The sequence below is a fragment of the Akebia trifoliata genome, chromosome 9 (genome assembly GCF_017979445.1).
Source record: "Akebia trifoliata isolate Shusen 1 chromosome 9, ASM1797944v1, whole genome shotgun sequence".
Taxonomy (NCBI): domain Eukaryota; kingdom Viridiplantae; phylum Streptophyta; class Magnoliopsida; order Ranunculales; family Lardizabalaceae; genus Akebia; species Akebia trifoliata.
In genome coordinates, this window is record NC_141383.1 from 21,796,782 (window position 1) to 21,816,207 (window position 19,426).

General features: G+C 33.8%; 1 protein-coding gene across 1 annotated transcript; it reads right to left on the reverse strand.

The window, feature by feature from the left end:
- MES15 (methyl esterase 15) lies at positions 1-4,913 on the reverse strand. The gene is made up of 5 exons (XM_086454320.1): positions 4,412-4,913; positions 2,500-2,736; positions 2,100-2,243; positions 703-834; positions 1-570 (listed from the first exon to the last, which is right to left on the reverse strand). The coding sequence occupies exons 1-5, from the start codon at positions 4,754-4,756 to the stop codon at positions 292-294; spliced, it is 1,137 nt and encodes a 378-aa protein (XP_086310446.1). The 5' UTR covers positions 4,757-4,913; the 3' UTR covers positions 1-291.
- Positions 4,914-19,426: the final 14,513 nt, after the last annotated feature.

Consider the following 19,426-nt stretch of genomic DNA (forward strand, 5'->3'; position numbering starts at 1 on the left):
TGATTCAAACACACTAACCATTTATTGGTTAAACAATAACAAACCGAAGAAAATTACATCAATCGACCTTCCTTACTTGAGATTCCGAATATGCAAAAATCTACGGATACCCATTGTTGTAAGCACACATCATCGCTTCACGAAAGTAAGAATGTGAAATTCTTTTTCCTCAGAGAGTATGTATGTCGTGTGTGATGAGGACACAAATTATGCATGGATGATCAAACAAGCCCAATTTTGCTGAAATTGCATTTGCAGGCTAGTGTGCACTTCAAGAATAGGTTACTAGACTTAGATTGTGGGGATCGTTGAGATCTCTATCAATATCTTGTGTAGAGCTTGGGGCTTTGAAAAGAAAGGTGAGTGATCAGAACCCTTTATCTGGAACACCCGCTGTGGAGGATTTGAGTTTATCATACTCTTTTGTAGAGAGAGCGGTATGGCATTATCTTCGGTAGTCTCTATATAAAATCTTCGGACAGAGCCATAGTTCTTGTCAGAAAGGGAGAGCTTCTCTAGAACAGGTGCAAAGGGGATTGGCCTCATTGAAACCGAGGCCAATGCAACATCCTTGATCGTCAAATGAAAATAACCAATATCAGATAACATATTTTCACAAAAAATTAAAACACACCATATAAATTATCTTTAACTCAAGCAAACAATATTCTGTATTGGCAGATTAATGCATAATAAACATACCTTAGAAGGACTTTGGTTAAATAGTAAGTCCCCCAGCAATGTTTTATTGAGGTCGATAGCAGTTGGAGCGTGGTCATTCCCATTTGCATACAAAAATATCTGAGCTTGTTGCATCGGACCATTTGAAACTGCCTGTAGAATTAAAGGATATTAATCATAAGAAATCAAAACTTTTTATTAATTGATCTTTAAAATTAATATTATTAGAAGAGTCGTCATAATATGACCCCCCCCCCCCTCTGAAACACACCCCCATCACAGATCCGTAGATCATTTGCCTTGGGATACAAAAGAAAAGGATTTATTATGGGGGCGTTATAAAATCATTACATTTATTAGAAAGAGGCACAAACCATAAGTACAAATGGGTCACAAAGTAGGATTTCAGTAGACCCGGAAAGAAAAATAAGTAAGAAAGCTAATTATGTCCTCTCACCAAAATACAAAATCTGACTACACATGTTTGTGCTCACCATATCTAAATTCCAGGATTTATATATATATATATATAAACATGTTGGGTAAATTGTTGGGCAAAATGTTGGGTGCCGAACGGGACCCTATATATATATCCTATGTAGATTGATTCAGATAAATTTATAGAGCCCCAAATGTCATTTCATTCACATTGTTATTCATCCAGAGAAATTTTGCTTCACCAGTCAAGTGAAGAAACATTTGACAGCTCTGGATGAAGTAAGATGTGCTCTGGAAATAGTAAAAACCTCTTTTGTTAGGAAATTTTTTCATATTTTGCATCTACATGCACTAGGATTCATATCATCTGCATTTATCAAGTATACCTGATTTTAAGCTCAAGGGGAGTTTGAAATTCACATGTAGTTAGCATACAAGGCCATAAAACTAGACAATACATAATATGTCAAAATGCTTGTTTTATTTCCTAAAGACTATTGATTTGCTAATTCTTGAATTAATTTTTGCAACCAGTGGTGTCAACCAAACCTTTGATAGAGAATATTTCTTTCTACTATGATAACGAAGAACAGAGAACATCAGAGACCTCAATGATGACTATGTAGATCAGAATAGTATCAAAGAATCATTGATGGTTAATGTAAAACATTTTGAGGATGAATCAATGACAACCAAGGGAGAAATTCAATGATGGAGGAAATCAGCCACTTTAGATGAGGAGTTCCTCAGGAATCAAATTATTAATAAGTCATTTTAGTCTATTTTAGCTTTAGGTAGACATAGAAGAGTCAATCTCTGCTTAAGAGTGGTGGGTTGAGTTTAAATCATGATAAAGTATACATGCATTGACAATTGCCTAGATGATTAACGAGCACTGAGCATTCCGCACAAATTTCTCCAAGTGATGAATCATCAAATTCAAGAAAGAAAGAAAAAAAAATACATATTTGGAGGCTAACCTGTTGGGAGAACATATCAAGAGTACTCTGCCCATTATTCAACATTGCTGCAGCAATAAAAACAGCTTTTGCAACCTTCAATGGAAACAACTCAGCGGCATATGATATACACGCACCACCAAAATCATGCCCAGCTAAGATCACCTGCATAAGTGAACAAATATTTAAAATTCTTGAAATATAGCTTTATCCAATCAAGGAAACAATCTCTTAACACATTCAACTTGATAATTGTTTTAATAGAAACCATGATGATGAAACATGGAAGAATATCTTTGTACGTAGTCGAAAGATAATCCCTCCATAGTCCTCTCTTTTTTTGTTGATCAATGTACTCCACCAAGTTTTTATACAAATCAAGTTTAGAAATTTTCTAGAGGACAAAAGAAAGAGATCGAACCTTCTCGCCATCCCCGAGTTTTTCAAGGAAATCAGTAAGTGGCTTTACATATTGGGAAAGACTTGTAATGTTGTTTGTTTCAAATGAATGAATTCCAGAACCAGTTAAGTCTATAGCATCAACTTTGAATCCACTTTCTACTAAGAGGGCAATGGTTTTGTACCAACACCAAGCACCAAATCCACCACCATGAACAAGGACGAAATGTTTGGTCTCCAGATCATCAATCTTTATATCCTATCACAAGAAAAACAAGAATGGTTAAGAACGGGGCAAGTAACTCATTTTTTCTTTGTAATTTCCTATTATCAATAATTTAAAAAAAAAAGTGATTATTTTCTCCTATGTTGTCTTGCCTGCTATAATAAAATATTATATTTTACTTGCTCTGAGTTTAGCTGCATCAGCTCTAAACATTTCAAATCATGGTTTCAAAACTCGGTTTGACATCTCGTCACGGCTCGGTTTACAATTATATATTCATAAATATTTATATAAAAATTAATGTTGTTTTTAGAAAATAAAATAGATTAGAAGATGTTTAGTAATAAAATCATATTTTATTTGGATAATAAATATTTAAATTTAAAAAAATATAATGTTTAACAAGTTTTACTAACTCAAACGAGATTTTCAAAATATCATCCGAGTCATCTCGTTTGTCTCGTAAGATTTTGCATGGTTGAGACTTGAGACGCCTTGTATATCTATCTCATTCATGGATGATACCACGCGAACGAGATTTAAAACCATGTTTCAAATAACTAAGATAGAATAATATATCATATAAAAAGTATAACAACCAAAACTTAAGCAAATCCAAGAAGAAACATGATTATACTGATTCCCATAACAATCACTCTCATTCCAATAAAGCAAATCTAAGCAGCTGTTGTCAACCTTTAGTTTAACAAATCCATTTAAAATTTGCCCACCAAACAAGAAAACACAAATTGGATATTTCATTGTTGGTGTGTAATAAGGAAAAATGATGTGACAATATAAACTCTCCTATAAAGTGTAAAATAGAAGACCCAAGAATGTTAGAACTTAGAATGGTCTTACAAAGGACGCGTGCCCGCCTTTGGAAACATTCCGTTTACGTTATCTATGTGACATCAGGGTCTTACCATATTTTTGGTTGATTTAGAGATTACCCCTCTATGTTTTTGTGAATATTTGAGATACTCCTATTTTTTCAAACTGAAAGTATGCCCCTTGACCTTGGTCTTCTATGTAGACAAACGAAAAATTACCTGAACATCCTCATCTTCAATCACTAGCCAAAACCCTTTATTTATTTTCTCCCAAAATTAGTCTTCTTCAAATTCTTCAACCTCTATGTTAAATTATTTGTAATCTATTCAATCCCATCTCTAATCCACCATTTCAACATTGCTTTAACTCCTTATAATAAAACCCTTGATTTTTCTTCCCTAAATTTCAACATCTTATATTTCTTCAAAATCCAATCTTTTTCTTGATTTTTATTATTATTAAAGATTGAAGATGAGCGCATTTAGGTAATTGTTTAACAAAAAGTAGACATTCTTAGAAACGAATTCAAGGAAAAAAAAAAAAACTCCGATTGTCACATTAATTTTTACTAAGAGAAACCCAAGATGTCCACTAAATTCTTTGATATCAGATGAATTGGGGTCCTCTTAGAAAAAGTTGGTGTGGCAGTAGAATTTCTAGAAAACCTTAAAAAAAGAAAAGAAATTATTTTTCGTTTTTGACTAGAAATGGAGATTCAAGGCCACAAACTTCAGAATTTGATAAAACCATCACCAACCTTGAATTTCCAACTAATAAATCTCAATCAGATTAATTAGAAATTTAAATCTCGCTTCGATATCCAAATTTTGTTATTCGAAAATTCTCAAAGAAATTAAATGAGATAAAAGCGAACCTGATTAACAAACTGATGAACTTGAAGAAGAGGATCAGTAAGAGAGCGAGCCCTAGAACTCGAACTTCTCGGCAAAGATTGCTTCTTTGAACCTAAAACTGGATATCTCAAAGAAGCAGAACGATCAAACGGTGGTAGAGTTCCGTTCTGTTGGTGATGCTTAAAGAGTATAGCTGCAGCTATAGCTTGTTCTTTAATCAGAGAATCTTCAAGTTTTTCTTTCTTCGAAGATCTAATTTTGTTCCAACGATTGCTTGAACCGATTCCTGGTTGAGAATTCGAGAAACGTTTCGAGGATTTCTTCTTTATTGGTTTGGGAGTACAGCAGGAACACAGATTCCCCATTGTTTTTGCATGAGTTTCAGAGAGAGAGAGAGAGAGAGAGAGATTTCTAGGGCACAAGAGTTGCAGAGAAGGAAGAGAGAGAGAGAGAGATTTCTAGGGCACAAGAGTTGCAGAGAAGGAAGAGAGAGAGAGAGAGAGAGTTATGTTCTCTGTGTGTACGCATGAACGAGGGAGACGAGTGGACATGTATTTGTAGGAAACCAAAGGATTAAGTAACCTTGATTTTGTAAAATATTACTAAAAGAACCTACACTTTTGTCTTGTTTTAGGCTTTTAGGGTGATTTGGACATACCCTTTAAGTTTGAGTGAATATTTGAAATATCCTTTGACTGTAGTCTTTTATTATGACTAATATACAGTGACCTAAATACCCTTTCTTCAATCTCTTCTTGCTGTAAAATTTTGACATCAATATTGGCTTTTTGTAATGATGTCTCCATTTGTTGATTGACTAGAGTTTGTTTGTGTGTACAACACGATTATCCTCTTTGTTGGAGTCAAGGAGATAAAAGAGGAAAAACAATAAAATTTATAAATATATTATTGAAAAATGGATAGAAGAGAAAATATAATAAGTTCAAAAAATATTCTTGAAAAGAGAGGATAAAAAAATAGATAAAATTCCTTGAAATACATACAAGATTGAATTTGAACCGCTCTTTATGAAGGATAAGACAATCATTTTGTTTTATTATATAAATAACATTTTTTTTTTATATTTCAACTTCTAAATTAATGAAAAAATAAATAATGTTTTTATCCTTTTTTTTTTTTCAATCAAATCACGGTGGTTTTTTTTTATATATAGAAAATATTAACATTAGGGGAAGACAACCATTGTATTTTATTATATAAAACACAAGAATTTTTTTTTCCCAATATTCCATCTTCTAAATTAATGAAAAAATAAATAATGTTTTAATCCTAGATTTTATTTTTCAATTAAATTAAGGTAAAATTTCTAGGGTATTTTGAGATGAAAATTTTGATTATCAGATAAATTATAGTATTTTATCCAAAAAAAATTGAAGAGCTTAAAGACAATGAATCCTTGAAAAAAAAAATGGCAAGAGATTAAAGATGGGGATATTTTCGTTATTTTATTAATCTCTCATAGAAGATCATGGTCAAGGGGAATACTATCAATGTAAAAAAAAAAAGTAGAAAGGAATCTCAAATATTCACCAAACTTAGAGGGGGTATGTTTAAATCCCTCTTATTTTTTATTCGACCACATACCCATGTGTTTTCTAAAGTGAGCAATCAATTTTGACCATGACAGAAAGTACACGTGGTGAAAATTTAGAGGGTCAAGGGTCAGGCCCACCATTTGATCTGGCCCACTTGATCAGATCTGTCACATTTCGTGGACGGTTGGAGAAGTCAAGACGAAACGGTAAACGTTCCAAGGCAGAAAAAATAAAAAAATATAAGTTGTTAGCTGCCACCCAACAGATACCGAGTTGACTCGTTAGAGTTATCTTATATCAAATTAATCAAAATCAAATTGTTTAAAACGATTTAAAACTATTAAATATTATATGTAGCTGCCACCCTCAGATACCGAGTTGACTCGTCCGCTATTTTATCTCAAATTTATCAAATCAAATTGTTTAAAACCTTTTAAAATTATTTATTAATATACGTTTGTTATATTTAAATAGTTATCTTTTTTTTTTAATGATGTGGTGTTCGAACTTACATCAGACTACGAGGATCGAAGTCAAGGCATATGGGCCACTCCCTCGGGCACGTGCAACACCTGCATATCACATGCATTGGGTAAGTGAGGGTGGGGTGCATCCTCACGGGTGGCCCCGAGAAAATATTACTCGTACTGGGTATCAAACTCACAACCTATAGACTCTTACTGCTTAATCAAAAACTTATTTTATATACACGACACACATTTAGATCAAAATCAAAATATAAAATGTAATTTGATTCGGACAAGTTTTTGTTAACTGGCATAATGTTTTCAAAATATTGGACAAGTCAATGTAATGGATGATTCATATTGACAATTGTAATTGTTCTCCATATTCATATTGATCTCTGATTATTAAAATCATGATAAATTAACACTTAATTATTGGGCGTTTGATATGATTATAATATGGCTATTAGAGTTATAACTTATAACGTCCAAAAAATTATTTTTTCTATAAAAATAAAGGGTCTTAAGAAAATGGATCTCCTTGTAAAATTAATTGGAGAATAATTATAGACTTCCGTGAGAAATTAACATTAGGATTTCCTATCTCGTTGAAAAAATCATTTTCTTTTGCAATCATACAAACTATTAAAGAAAATATATGATAGAGAATTCATTAACCAAATTGATATTATTGAGATTATGAGTGGCAATGGGTTGGGTCATGTCATGTTCATGTTAATATAATATATAATTTTTCCATGAAATTATATATTATCAATAGAGTTATGCTGGAGTGACCTCAAGATTGGATCTCATATCGTACTTCTAGACATGAAAGTGGATAGGAATCATAGATGTTTTTTCTCGTATCTCAAGGAAGGTATATATGGTTTCGATATACTTTTATGTCAGGGTGTGTGATGTGAGGTTCAATCTTGAGGTCACTGTAGCATTATTCTTATCTATAACCAAATAACTCAATCAAGTTTCTGATACTACTCAATACATTTTCAAGTTGACTTGGCCGATTTTGTTTAGATTGACTCAACAAGTTTATTCGATCGAATTTGAAGGTTGAGTCACCTTGAAAAAAATCTTTCAAATTGAGTCAACTCAAACGATTTTTAAACCTATGGTATGAGCTATAAAGTATATAATAAGTTAAAGTAGGTCTCTTTATTTTTTTTTAAATTGAAAGATTTCTTTTGGGAGAATTAAAGAAGACAGGTAAATCATTGCTTCCCAATAGCCTTTATTGCCTTATAGATGGCCTTTAAGCTTCTTAAATTATGAGAAAAACATAACTGTCTACTTGACTTTTATACATGTTTAAGGATGGGAGGAGGAAGGTAGTGGTTGCAAATTTCATGCTTTAATGCTTCAATCCATGCTTTAAATGTTATTTTCTTCCTTCCCAACTGAAATCCTTACCCTTTAAATGTAGATCTTGTTAAGGTGTGCCCTAAGGGCATACGTTAAGGTGTATTAAATGCACCTTGAAGACACGTATTTGAGGGTATTTTTGGAGATAAAAGAAATTTTTTTAGGGTAGTGTCGGTAGGTAAACCAATTTCCAAAGTGTATTTAATACAATTAACAAAACCCTTAAGTTAAGTTAACAAGGGATTTATATTGAGTGGTTTTGTTAACGTGTGCCCTACGACACACGTTAAAGTGCAATAAATACACCTTGGGATCTAGCATATGAGTGTATTTTGGAAATTAAAAGTTTTTTTAAGGGCATTTTCAATCAAAATCCAATTTCCAAAGCCTATTTATTGCACTTTGTCGTGTGCCCACCAACTTTTATATATAAGCATTATTTAGATTTTCTATATAACTGATGACATGCCCCTTGACCTTGGTCTTCTCTTATAAACTATTGAAAAATGATCTATATAGTGTCCTCACCTTCAACTCTAGCAAGATCCTTGATTTTTCTCTAACAAAATTTGTCATTTTCATGTTCTTTGGTAAATATTTTTGATCTATTTTACCTCATCTTCAATCCATTATAGTGTCACCTTAACTCCTCGTAGAAAAGCATGGATTTTTCTATCCAAACTTCCATCTAACTTCTTCAAAAGTCATATCTTATTCTTGAATATTAAAAGTTGAAGGTTGAAGTAGATAAAAATTTAAGCTTGAAGATAAAAATAATTTTTTTTACAAAAGAAATTAAAAATGACTGATTTTGAAAAGAAAAATCAAAGGTTTTTGTTATATAGGTTGAAGACAGGGTATCTAAGTCATTTTCCACTAGTCTTTTAGGCTATGTTTGAATTGAGAGAAGTGGAGAGAAGAGAAACTCATTAAGAAAAGAGAAGAGAAACTTAATTTCTCTCTACTATGTTTGGATTGACAGGAGAGAACTTGGAACTACTTTGGAATTTTAAAATATTATAAAGAGATCTAACGGCAGAGTTGGAATTGGAAAATATTTTATAAGGGTTTCTCTCCATTTCTCTCATCTTCTCTCCACTTTTGGATAGAAAGAAAACTAACATTTTTTTCACTCCAATTATTTTCTCTTTTTTCCCCGCTTAATAATCAAAACAAGAGAAATTGAGAGAACTCATTTATTTTCTCTTTTCTTCTCTCCATTTCTCTCAATCCAAACATAACATTAGAGTAGACTAAGGTTAATGGAAGCATGTCTTTTTTAAGGCCATCATCTATGTTAAATCGAAAATAAAAAAAACATAGAGAGCATATAGAAATTTTTTTGACACACTCCACTTGATATCAGTAGTCTAGTCAGTTAAGCCGTAGTTAGTAAGTAACCTCTTAACTGACTACATTTTTTCTTCAATGCTGATGGAATTACACTATAAAGGAATAGGCTGAAAAGTCGTAGTGCGCTAGTAGCAAGCGTAGGCCCCCCATGCCCCGCCGGATCAATAAACTCGAAAATCAATCTGCTCGGCTGGCTCATCAATGGTTCGCTGGAGGAGTGGAGTGATTAGCGGGAATTGGAGATTGCTCGTTCGCTAAAGTCCTACCTACTAGTCCTGTCTGCCTGCCCGTTGATTCAGTACGTTCCTATCCCCCTTGGGATGTTTGGGAAATATTCTAGTGCTCCATTTGAAAGACAAAGATGTCAAAGAACTGATCAATTCAATGTCCAATATAAGTTCTCGTCTATTTATTCTCCTTGAAGGAAGTCATGGTCAGAAATCTAAAAGGAAAAAAAATAGATTATAAAGATTATAAGAAAACAAGAGTGAAGAGTATGCAGGCATTGCATGTGCCCTAGGGAGGGACCCATATGCCTTGGCTCCTACCTTAACTTTTCCGGCACCACTAGTCGGATGTAAGTTAGGACACGCCCATCACCAAAAAATGAAAAGAAAAAAAAAAGAGTGAAGGATATATAGAGCATGAGATTATTCAAACTTTCGAGTTGTATTCTTTGATTGGAGTGAGGTACATCAATTCCAGAAGACCAATGAATCCAAGAAGATTAAGATGTAGAAATATTAGTATTCAATCATTTTCATTAAAATAAAAAGTTTGTTTGTGTGTGTGTTTGGGTGGGGTGGGGGTAGGAAACAAGTTAAGTCTGATCAAAATTGATTATCTTGATTTTGTATTTCTTCAATGTCAACCCCCCTATAAAGTCTTATGGGGTATTTTTAGACCCATTAACCCTATAGGTGGATCTTTTGAAAGATTTATATATAAACATTCAACTCGATTGGTGAATTATAGTTTTTATAAATGTTCATGGTTGAATCTTAGTAATTGACTCGCTATGACCCTCTTATATTCACAGTTCTCACCTCTTCAACCTATCGGTCTTTTGGAGTAGTTGGTTGGCTAACATGGTATCGGACTGTTAGGTTTGTATAGGTCACGAGTTCAATTCTTACCACCCTTCTGGGTGAGGGGGAGTATTGAGTGTATATTTTTCACCGCTCTCAGGTGTGTCATACTCCAATCAAGTCTCATCACCTTTTTATATTTATAATTCTCCCCCTCTCCAATATATTGGATTTTTGGAGTCTTCATGTTGGTTTTTATACAAAGAACTCGCATCAAACTCATTCTCCCCTACCTCTTACACACAAACATATTTTTTGTAAGTAAGGTGTGGACTTATTGATTGTAGGTGTTGCACATGCCCTGGGAATAGTCCTTGGACAAGACCACGGTCTATTGATTGGGCAAAGCTCAGATATGGGCCCGATCCATTGTCGATACCCCGTTATAAATAAATAAATAAATAAAAATTAAGAAGAGCATGTTTTTTTATACATGGATGGACCACTTAACAAAACATGAAAGCAAGAGTGAATTATTTATTTAAAATCACTTTATTTGCAATTGAAGATAATAGATGAGGTATGATAACATGCATGTATGTGGCTTCAAGTACTTTAAAGCATTGTATTTATATAAGTAAGAGAACATGGACCTTTAATCATGACATGCATTATGTGCACAAGATCCCAGTGATCTTTGTTTAAAGTGACACGTGTAAAGTACTGTTCGCGTGCTGTACCTTCATGGTGCTTGGCACATGCACTTGATCGCCATCAGGCCCACAAAGACCACTCTTCATCTATATTGTTTAGGGTGATTTAGACATGCCCCTTTATGTTTGGTCAATATTAGAGATACCTCCTTGTAGTTTCGAACTGATGACTGTACCTTGACCTACTTCTTTTCTGATAGACTAACATAAATGGCCTAAAAGTCCTCATAAGCAACTTTAAATAAACGTCTTCTCTGTGTCATATTCTTTTGGATCCACTGCTTTGACCACCCTATCTTTTTAACTTACAGAGCAAAAGTTAGTCTGATTGGTGATTTTTTCCCCAATTGGATTTGAACATTTTGATTATGGGTTTGAAGCCCAATTAAAACTGATGATATGTTCCTTGACCTTGTTCTTCTCTGACAGATCAATGAAAATGATCTAAATGCCCTCATTTTCAATCTTTAGTCAAAATCCTTGATTTTTTTTCTCCTTGAAACCTACAATTTTTACTCTTATCCTCAACCTTTGGGCCATCTTGTAGAGGATCGTTCTCAGCTTGCCTTGGCTGGCTGAGATGGTCATATGGTTGCCTGATTGACTTCCCAAACATTTTTTAAACCCAAGGAGTTGGCCTAGTGGCAAGCTGAGCCTTGATAAGCTCCTTAGGAAGGGTAGGTCTAGTGTTCAAAACCTCACAAAGCAATGAATTCCTTGGGGTCACCCTTCAGGGTCTAGTTGACCCTCGCTCAACCTGTTGCACGTCAGACTTTCTGAGGGGGCAGTGCATGTGTCCGTGGGATTAGTCTCACCCGAAGGGTGAGGATACTCACAATAAAAATTAAAAAAAAAAAAAAAAAAAGATGAAGTATAAGGTTATTTTACTTTGTTCTCTCAGAGTAGACCAAGGTCAAGGGGGTTATGTCATAACTTTTCACATAGGGGTATCTCAAATATTCACCCAAAAAATAATATATTGCTGAAATTCAGTTGCTAAAAACCACCAATTGAGTTGACCTTGGGACCAATTTCACCTTATGGGCCCAATTTGAAAATTAGACGATTCATTTTAGGGATTGGATGAGTCATCCTTGATTCGCTATACCTTAAACCAGCTCTATACCTCAATTGGGCCTAATTGGGCTAAGCCGAAACCCAGTCCTAAAGGGCTCAGGCTGATATTTTTATTTTATAAAAAAAATTAAATTCATTCACTTTCCAAAGTCGTTTGGCGTGTTTGGTGTTATTTTTCATCAAAATAGGGTCCAATCTCTATCCTTGTTGAAAAGATGATTATACATGAAGATAAATTTATTATTTTTGACATATTTAAATTAATTTTTAGTATACGATGATACAATACACTAGCAGGCCGGGCTGGGTGCATTTAGGCCCTAACCTGAACTGATGCAAGGGGTCGGAAGCCCATGGACTATGAATAACTTACACATGGCCCACTAACTTGACAATCCCAGATGATACCTATGGTGGACCAGCTTTTCTTTAGATGTTCAATGGGTTCAAATCACCCTAATTGGGCAGTTTTATCGTTTAGAGCTAAACTTGGCCCAATATTTTTTTTTTTTTTTGATTATGGATCAAGGAAATAGTCCAAAGGGGTCCACAGATCCCACTTGACATATAGATAAAAAATCAAACTGATTGATGATTTATAGCCATTGATTCAAGCATTATCGATCGTGGGGTTAGGAAACACTTTGTAACAACAGTCAAATCATTGTCCTAATCAAAGTTTTATTCATCGATCATCCCTATTAGGCATTTATTAGTGGTTTAGGAATCTTCGATTAATAATTCAACAACATACTGGCACTCGAGAGAATCTTGATTTGGAATGAGTCGTGGTTTGATCATTTGCATTAAAATAAGTCGTACCGATCTTGTCAAGGAGAGTGATATTAAATCAGCATTCTCCCATTCATTCAAATTTGTCTATAAATGAAGATTTCATGAGACTTGATCTTCATCTCTCTCCAAACATTGGCAAATATTTGCCCTATTGATAATGGAGACGACATAAATGATAAAAGAGTTGCGATAAACTGATGTACTTAAACGTACGTGGTTTGTTCACGTTTGACGTGGCAAGTCCACAGAACCATATATGTTTTCTTTGGGATACACAAGGGAAAATATTTACGATTCTGTGCACTTGCCAAGTCAACCACAACATGAAAAAAGCCCATATTTGATGGTCCAGGCCGTCAATTTTTTTTTTTGATGGGCTAAAATTGTCAAATTAATGGAGGATGTGAGGAATTTGACGGCTCTAAACAGTTGAATATGGGGATTATAAATGATTTTGATGACCTTGCGCCGTCAAAATTCATATTTTTAAATTTTTGGGCCTTGGCCAGTCAAATTTTCTTTTCTAATTTTCCAGTTTTCACGTAGTGGACTGTATATGTTTTATTGCGTCCTTTTATCATTAGTCATGAAATAAATGATTGAACGTAAAAGACGATCGAGTTTCTACAAACTAATAGTAGATATATCCCTTGGTTTCTAGGGAGTCCTATTACGAAATGAGTCCAACTAGCCTTACTAAGTTAGTAAGGATTTCACCCTCACTAAGGGTCCATGGGCTCAACTTGTGGCATCCAAAACCACGATCCAATGATTCAGGGTTGTAGAGGACAAAATTCTACGAACTTCTGATAAAAAAAATTCTCTTAAAAAGTTATTTTTAAAACCATGGATCAAAAGCCCATAGGAGTTTGTTTTTTTAATTTTTTTTTTTTTTTTTTGGATCCGAGTTTTTCGATGAAAATCTAAAGGACTGTGGTGTTGGATTGCCAATGTGATAGTTTATTTGATCAAAATGACGCTTAGTAAGGCTTAAAATCTTTACAAAGTTAGTAAAGAAAATGTTTCTATAATAAGATGGGCATCTACTATCAATAATGCCTTTCCAAATTCCACGATCATAAGCATGACCCTTGAATAGTTAAAGAGTACTAACTTTGTGGTTCACTTTCATACGATTTCAAGGAGTACGTGATTGATGTGAGCTTTTCACATTAAACAATTATTTTAGATCACGGTTTCAAATCTTGGTTTGATGTCTCATCTCAACCATGGATGAGTCATTTTTGTCTCTAATGACATAAACTATTTAACTCGATTTATAAATATTTATTTATATATTTATATGTATTTTTTCTATTCAACAGACCTTGGCGTCGAATTTACTCATTTTTTAACATAGTGTCCTAGGGATCAATAATATTGGTTTCCCATGGATCCATTTTCTTAGTAACCCCTTTGAATACCCTCTCATAATCTCATTGTCCTTATCAAAGTTTTGTTCATCATTTATGTATGTTAGGCATCCCTTAGGGGTGGGGGGTTTGTAATCCTCGAATACTGAGGAGATCCATCGATCGTAAGAATCTTATCCAAGAACGCAATCCATGCAAAGAATGATGCATTCTATGAAACACTTGCACTAGAAAGAATCTTGATTTGGAATGGGTTGTGGTTCAATTTTTATCATATAAAAGGAACTTCGACAACCACACTTTCTCTACCCATCACGATCGTTTTCATTGAAATAAATCAACTAACATATATGAAATAAATGACTCCTCATAGAAGGCAAGTTTTTACAAACTAATAGTTGATATATTGCATCTGTTGTAAGGTATTCTATTACAAAATAGGTGTCAATTATTAGTAATATCTTTCCAAACTCCACAACCATAAGGGCGACCCTTGAATAGTTAAAGAGTATCAAACTCTATGATCCACTCGTACATTTCGCAGAGTACGTGCACATGATTCATATAAGCTATTCACATAAAAACAATTATATCGAACTCACAAAAGTCAACACAACTTAGGATTACCCAATTCATTTAAGTGGTACCGAATCACGAACTAATTCGATCCGAACCTCAACATATTGATATATTGAGATATCTTCCTGAAATTTTAAATTGATAAAAAACTCCCTTTGACCTTGGTCTTTATTAATAAACTGATGAAAAATGATCAAATACCTTCATCCTTTTCACCATATGGCGAACCATGAACCCGAATTCGAACTAAGCGAATCCACGAATCAGTTAACATAGCTTAGGAATGTCTTGTGACACACTTTGGGCCTACTAACCCGAAGGCTTTTTGTTTTTTCAAAAATAAAAATTGAAGAACCTATACTCAAACAATTAGCTTTGATTGCTGACTTCTAATAATTAGATTTGAGCATTTTTTTTTTTTTGGTTGATTCTTAGCTATTAGTTTGATCACTCAAGTATAATGTCTATATATCGATCGTCTAGAATTTTTTTTTTTCATTTTTTAGGTTGAGGTAGGTTGAATATTCATGAGTAGATGGACCCAAAAGAGAATAATAATGCATTTTCATGGGACATGGACTGGTTGGGTATAACATCAAAGTTGTCCTCAAAATTAGAAAGAGTGGAGGCACCAAGTTGATCTTCTCTCCATGATACATTAGGGCAACACTCTCTTTTGAAGAATGATTGTTGTGACGATAAAGATTCAAGACCAAGGTATTAAATTTCGATTTTGGTGTCTATTTTGATCTTTCTAGGAATGAAAATATTTCGATTAATATGAAAATTAATACAATTTTCTAAAAATGATGGAAATAAAAAAAACATTGATTAAATTTTCACAAAAGCAGTGAAAATGATACTCATTAAGTCATCTAAATATTTCTTTAATGTCATTTGATCTTTCTCGATTTTCTACGATGGAATATTTGAAAAGTCTTGAAAATTTTCAAATTAAATAGTATAACTAATGCAATCTATTATAGAATAAATTTTCAAACTCGGCATTATATTTGATGTGGTGGTGGTGGTGCTAGTAGTGTTGTGGTGGCAATGGTGGTGGTCGTGGCACAATGATGGTAGTTGTGGGAAGCCAAATTATGACCACCCATATGGGTAAGAGTATTAAGAGATGGTAGGGTGTCACATCGAATTAAGGAGCCCACCGTCTAAAATTCCCCAATTGAATGATCACGTATCATCGTCCGAGTGAAGCCAACCCAATCAAAAAGTCTAGTATTAATTGATCCATTCTCACAAATTATAGCCCAAGGAAATACTATGTCTACAATCACTATCGTGACGATAAATGTTTAACGAAAATAAAAAGGCATGAATCAGGTCACCATTGTGGTTGTAATTCTGCAATATGAAGAGTTGCACTCTATTGTGTCAATAACGAGACAAGTACGTCTAAAGCACATTGGTGCTCTAGGGACCATATCTAAGGGAAATTAACTATACGAGAAATCCATAAGAAATATTCGCCTATCCACGTTTTAATGCACTTTGGGAAGATGTCACATATGTGATATAAGGGAGATGATGATTATGCCTAGCGATATATGAAGTTATCGTACGATGACAATCCAACTTAGTGAACTTTTACAGGTTTGGAAAAATAAGTACTCAATGGAACAATTTATTTTCATTATGTCCCCTCTCTATGATGTTAACCAATGTTAAAAATGTTATTAAGTTGTTTTGATTGGGGTGACCAAAATCCCTGCTGAAACTATTCATCGGCATTCCTTGGTTTCATAGGTTGAATTTTTTCTTAAGTGAAAAAATTCAGGTTATTAGTGACTCACAGGAAAGGGGGGAGATAAAACAAGATTTGTTTTCAACGAGTTCAGTGACTCAGCTCTGGTGGGGAATTGAACCTAGGTCTATATAGTATCATCACTCAAAGATTTTACCACCTATTCCTAAGGATCAATATAGATTTCCCGTGGATTCTATAGACACTTCAATTTGCACGAATCCATAAGGAATTTTCAAAAATCTCAAATTGATTTCGATCAAATACCTAAAGTCCTTCAATGGGTCCACATTGTGTAATAATTCTCTTCGTGCATACATGCATACATGCACACATGCATCATTTCATATTGTTTTGCATGCACAAACCTTATCCCTAATCCAATTCAATTCCACATCCACTTCCCTAACCCAGTTCTCCTAATTCATGGACCAACCCAATTTCATACCCACTTCTTAATCTGAACCCATTCACCATTAATTAATGTATTATCCATATCCTAAGTTAATACCAAGTCCACATTTAAGTCTAGTCCAAATACCTAAACTTAAATCATCATGAATCCATAACCCAAGTCTAAAACCAAAGCCCACTCTCTTATACCTCTTTTCAAAAAAAGAACACACGATGGTCTCCCATAAGCCCAATGATCCAATCTAATTAGAGTGTCAACTTTCTTGAGAAAATTCAAGAATGCCCTCATCAAAAAGTGAGGTTAAACAAAAATGTACTTTGGTCTTTGATAAAATCTCAAAAGTTGAGGGAACTTCCAATCCTACACCCAAAAGGTAGGAATCTTCAAGTATACATAGAACTCTCCCATTAGTTCATTTCAAAAGTATATATCTATTCCTTGCTTTTGAGGGTATTTACAAAATAATCCAAGTCTACTTTTTTACTTACTACTTCATCTTTACACATGTTACTCTCCTACTCATCCTCTCAAAAATACTTTTATTTTCTTACCTCTATTTACCAAAAATGCTTTTAGGATTTCATCTTACAAATTCACCTTTACCCTCATAAATATGAAAAATCCCAAAAGAAATAATTACAACCTCATGTTCTTTCTTTTTTATTTTTAGGGTTGGACCACTTAATCTTAAAAAATTCTTCAAAAACTTTGTAAATAACCTCATTTTCTATGAATAATTCATGTTTTCAAACCCTCATCTTTCAGCCTCAAACTCTACCAAAATCTCTACTCAACTCAAGCCCCAATCTCTCAACCTTCAATCTTCTTAACAAAAACCATCACTCATCTCTTATTTTCAACTCTTAACTAAAGCTCTCAACTTTAAGTTCTTCTATTCAAGAAAATCTCACTCAAGACTATCAAGGGAAAATGTAGATTATGACTAATTTTATTTCAAGTATTTGCATTTTCTTCTTCTATCCCTCTTTGTTTTTTTTTTTTAGAAAATCCTATGGATGTAATGGAGAATCCTCATTCATCTTGAGTAAATAGAACCTCAACTTTGGGCATGAAATGCATGATGTGATTTGACCAAAATGATGGAGGTTGAAGTCATTCTTAAGCCACTTATTTCTCATGCATTATAATATACACTATGCACGCACATCACACATGTTTGACAATGATGACGAAATATGTAACTTTCTTGATAGGGTAAAAACACTAAGTTTCTAACTAAATATGCATGCATCAAGGTTGGGGATGTAATGGAATTTCATCCATGGAATCTCTCTTAAATTTTAAATCAATATTTTAACTCATATAAAAGGTGATAACTCCATGAAATATCTTCTTCCATAGGATATTTTTCATGTCAACACTAACATTGGATCTTCTTTCAAAGAGGTACATACCTATCATGTGCATACATCTACTTCATGCATTTTATCGTTCTTTTTTTGACTACCCTAGAAATTACTAAATTTAAAAAGGTAATCACCTTAAGTGGAGAGAATGGGGTGCTTAATACTTTCTCAATTCTCAAATCGAATCCCTTTACCTAGATATTAGGCATACCATATCCTTTTCCATGAATGAAAGTCACTACAATGCCATAAAAATAATTTTCCTAAAAAATTAATTGGATGCCCATTTACACCCATTTCTCAAAGAGAATAGTAGCGACTCCAAACAACGTAGTATTGATGTTCAATAATGAACATCTCATGTCTACAGATTCATTTTCTTAGGAATCCCTTGGAATACCCTCTCATTGTCCTTATCAAAGTTTTCTTCATCATTTATGTATATTAGGCACCCCTTGAAGGGGGGGGGGGGGGTTCCACTGTAAGAAACTTACCCACACAAGCAATCCACACAAAGAATGATGCGTTCTATGAGATACTAGAATTGTAGAGAATCTTGATTTGGAATGGGTCGTGGTTCAATCTTTGTCAAATATATATACAAGGAACTTTCACAACCACTCTACCCATCATGATCATTTTCACTAAAATATATCATACCGGCCTTATTTATGAGAGTGGCTAACTCAACAATCTCCCATTCATTCAAATTTTGCCTTAAATGAAGATTTCATGAGACTTATTATTCATCTCTCACCGAAGTACTTGCCATACTTTCCCATTTGCAATTGGAAAAGACATAAACGATGAAATAAACGACTACACATAAAAGGTGAGTTTCGACAAACTAACAATAGGTATATATCCCTTAGACTGTAAAGTATCCGTCCTATTATGAGATAGGTGTCTACAAGTAGTAATGTCCTTCCAAACTCCACGACCATAAGGGCGACCCCTAAATAGTTAAAGAGTATAAACTCTGTGACCCACTTTCATATGTTTCATGGAATACATGATTGATATGAGCTATTCACATAAAACAATTTATGTGGAGCTCTGAAAAAGCCAACATTCCTTGGGAAGCACAACACCTTGTTGTTCCTCTTTGACATTGTCTTGTGACACATTATGTGGCCCACTCGTTGTGATTTTTTTAATAAAAAAAAT

Bases quoted from the DNA above. Each gene is read 5' to 3' on its own strand.
- MES15 (XM_086454320.1), bottom strand. From the start codon at position 4,756: ATGGGGAATCTGTGTTCCTGCTGTACTCCCAAACCAATAAAGAAGAAA. The intron at 2,737-4,411 runs GTTCGCTTTTAT...TTCTTGTGATAG, and splicing joins TTCATCAGTTTGTTAATCAG to GATATAAAGATTGATGATCT. The intron at 2,244-2,499 runs GTTCGATCTCTT...TCACTTATGCAG, and splicing joins AACTCGGGGATGGCGAGAAG to GTGATCTTAGCTGGGCATGA.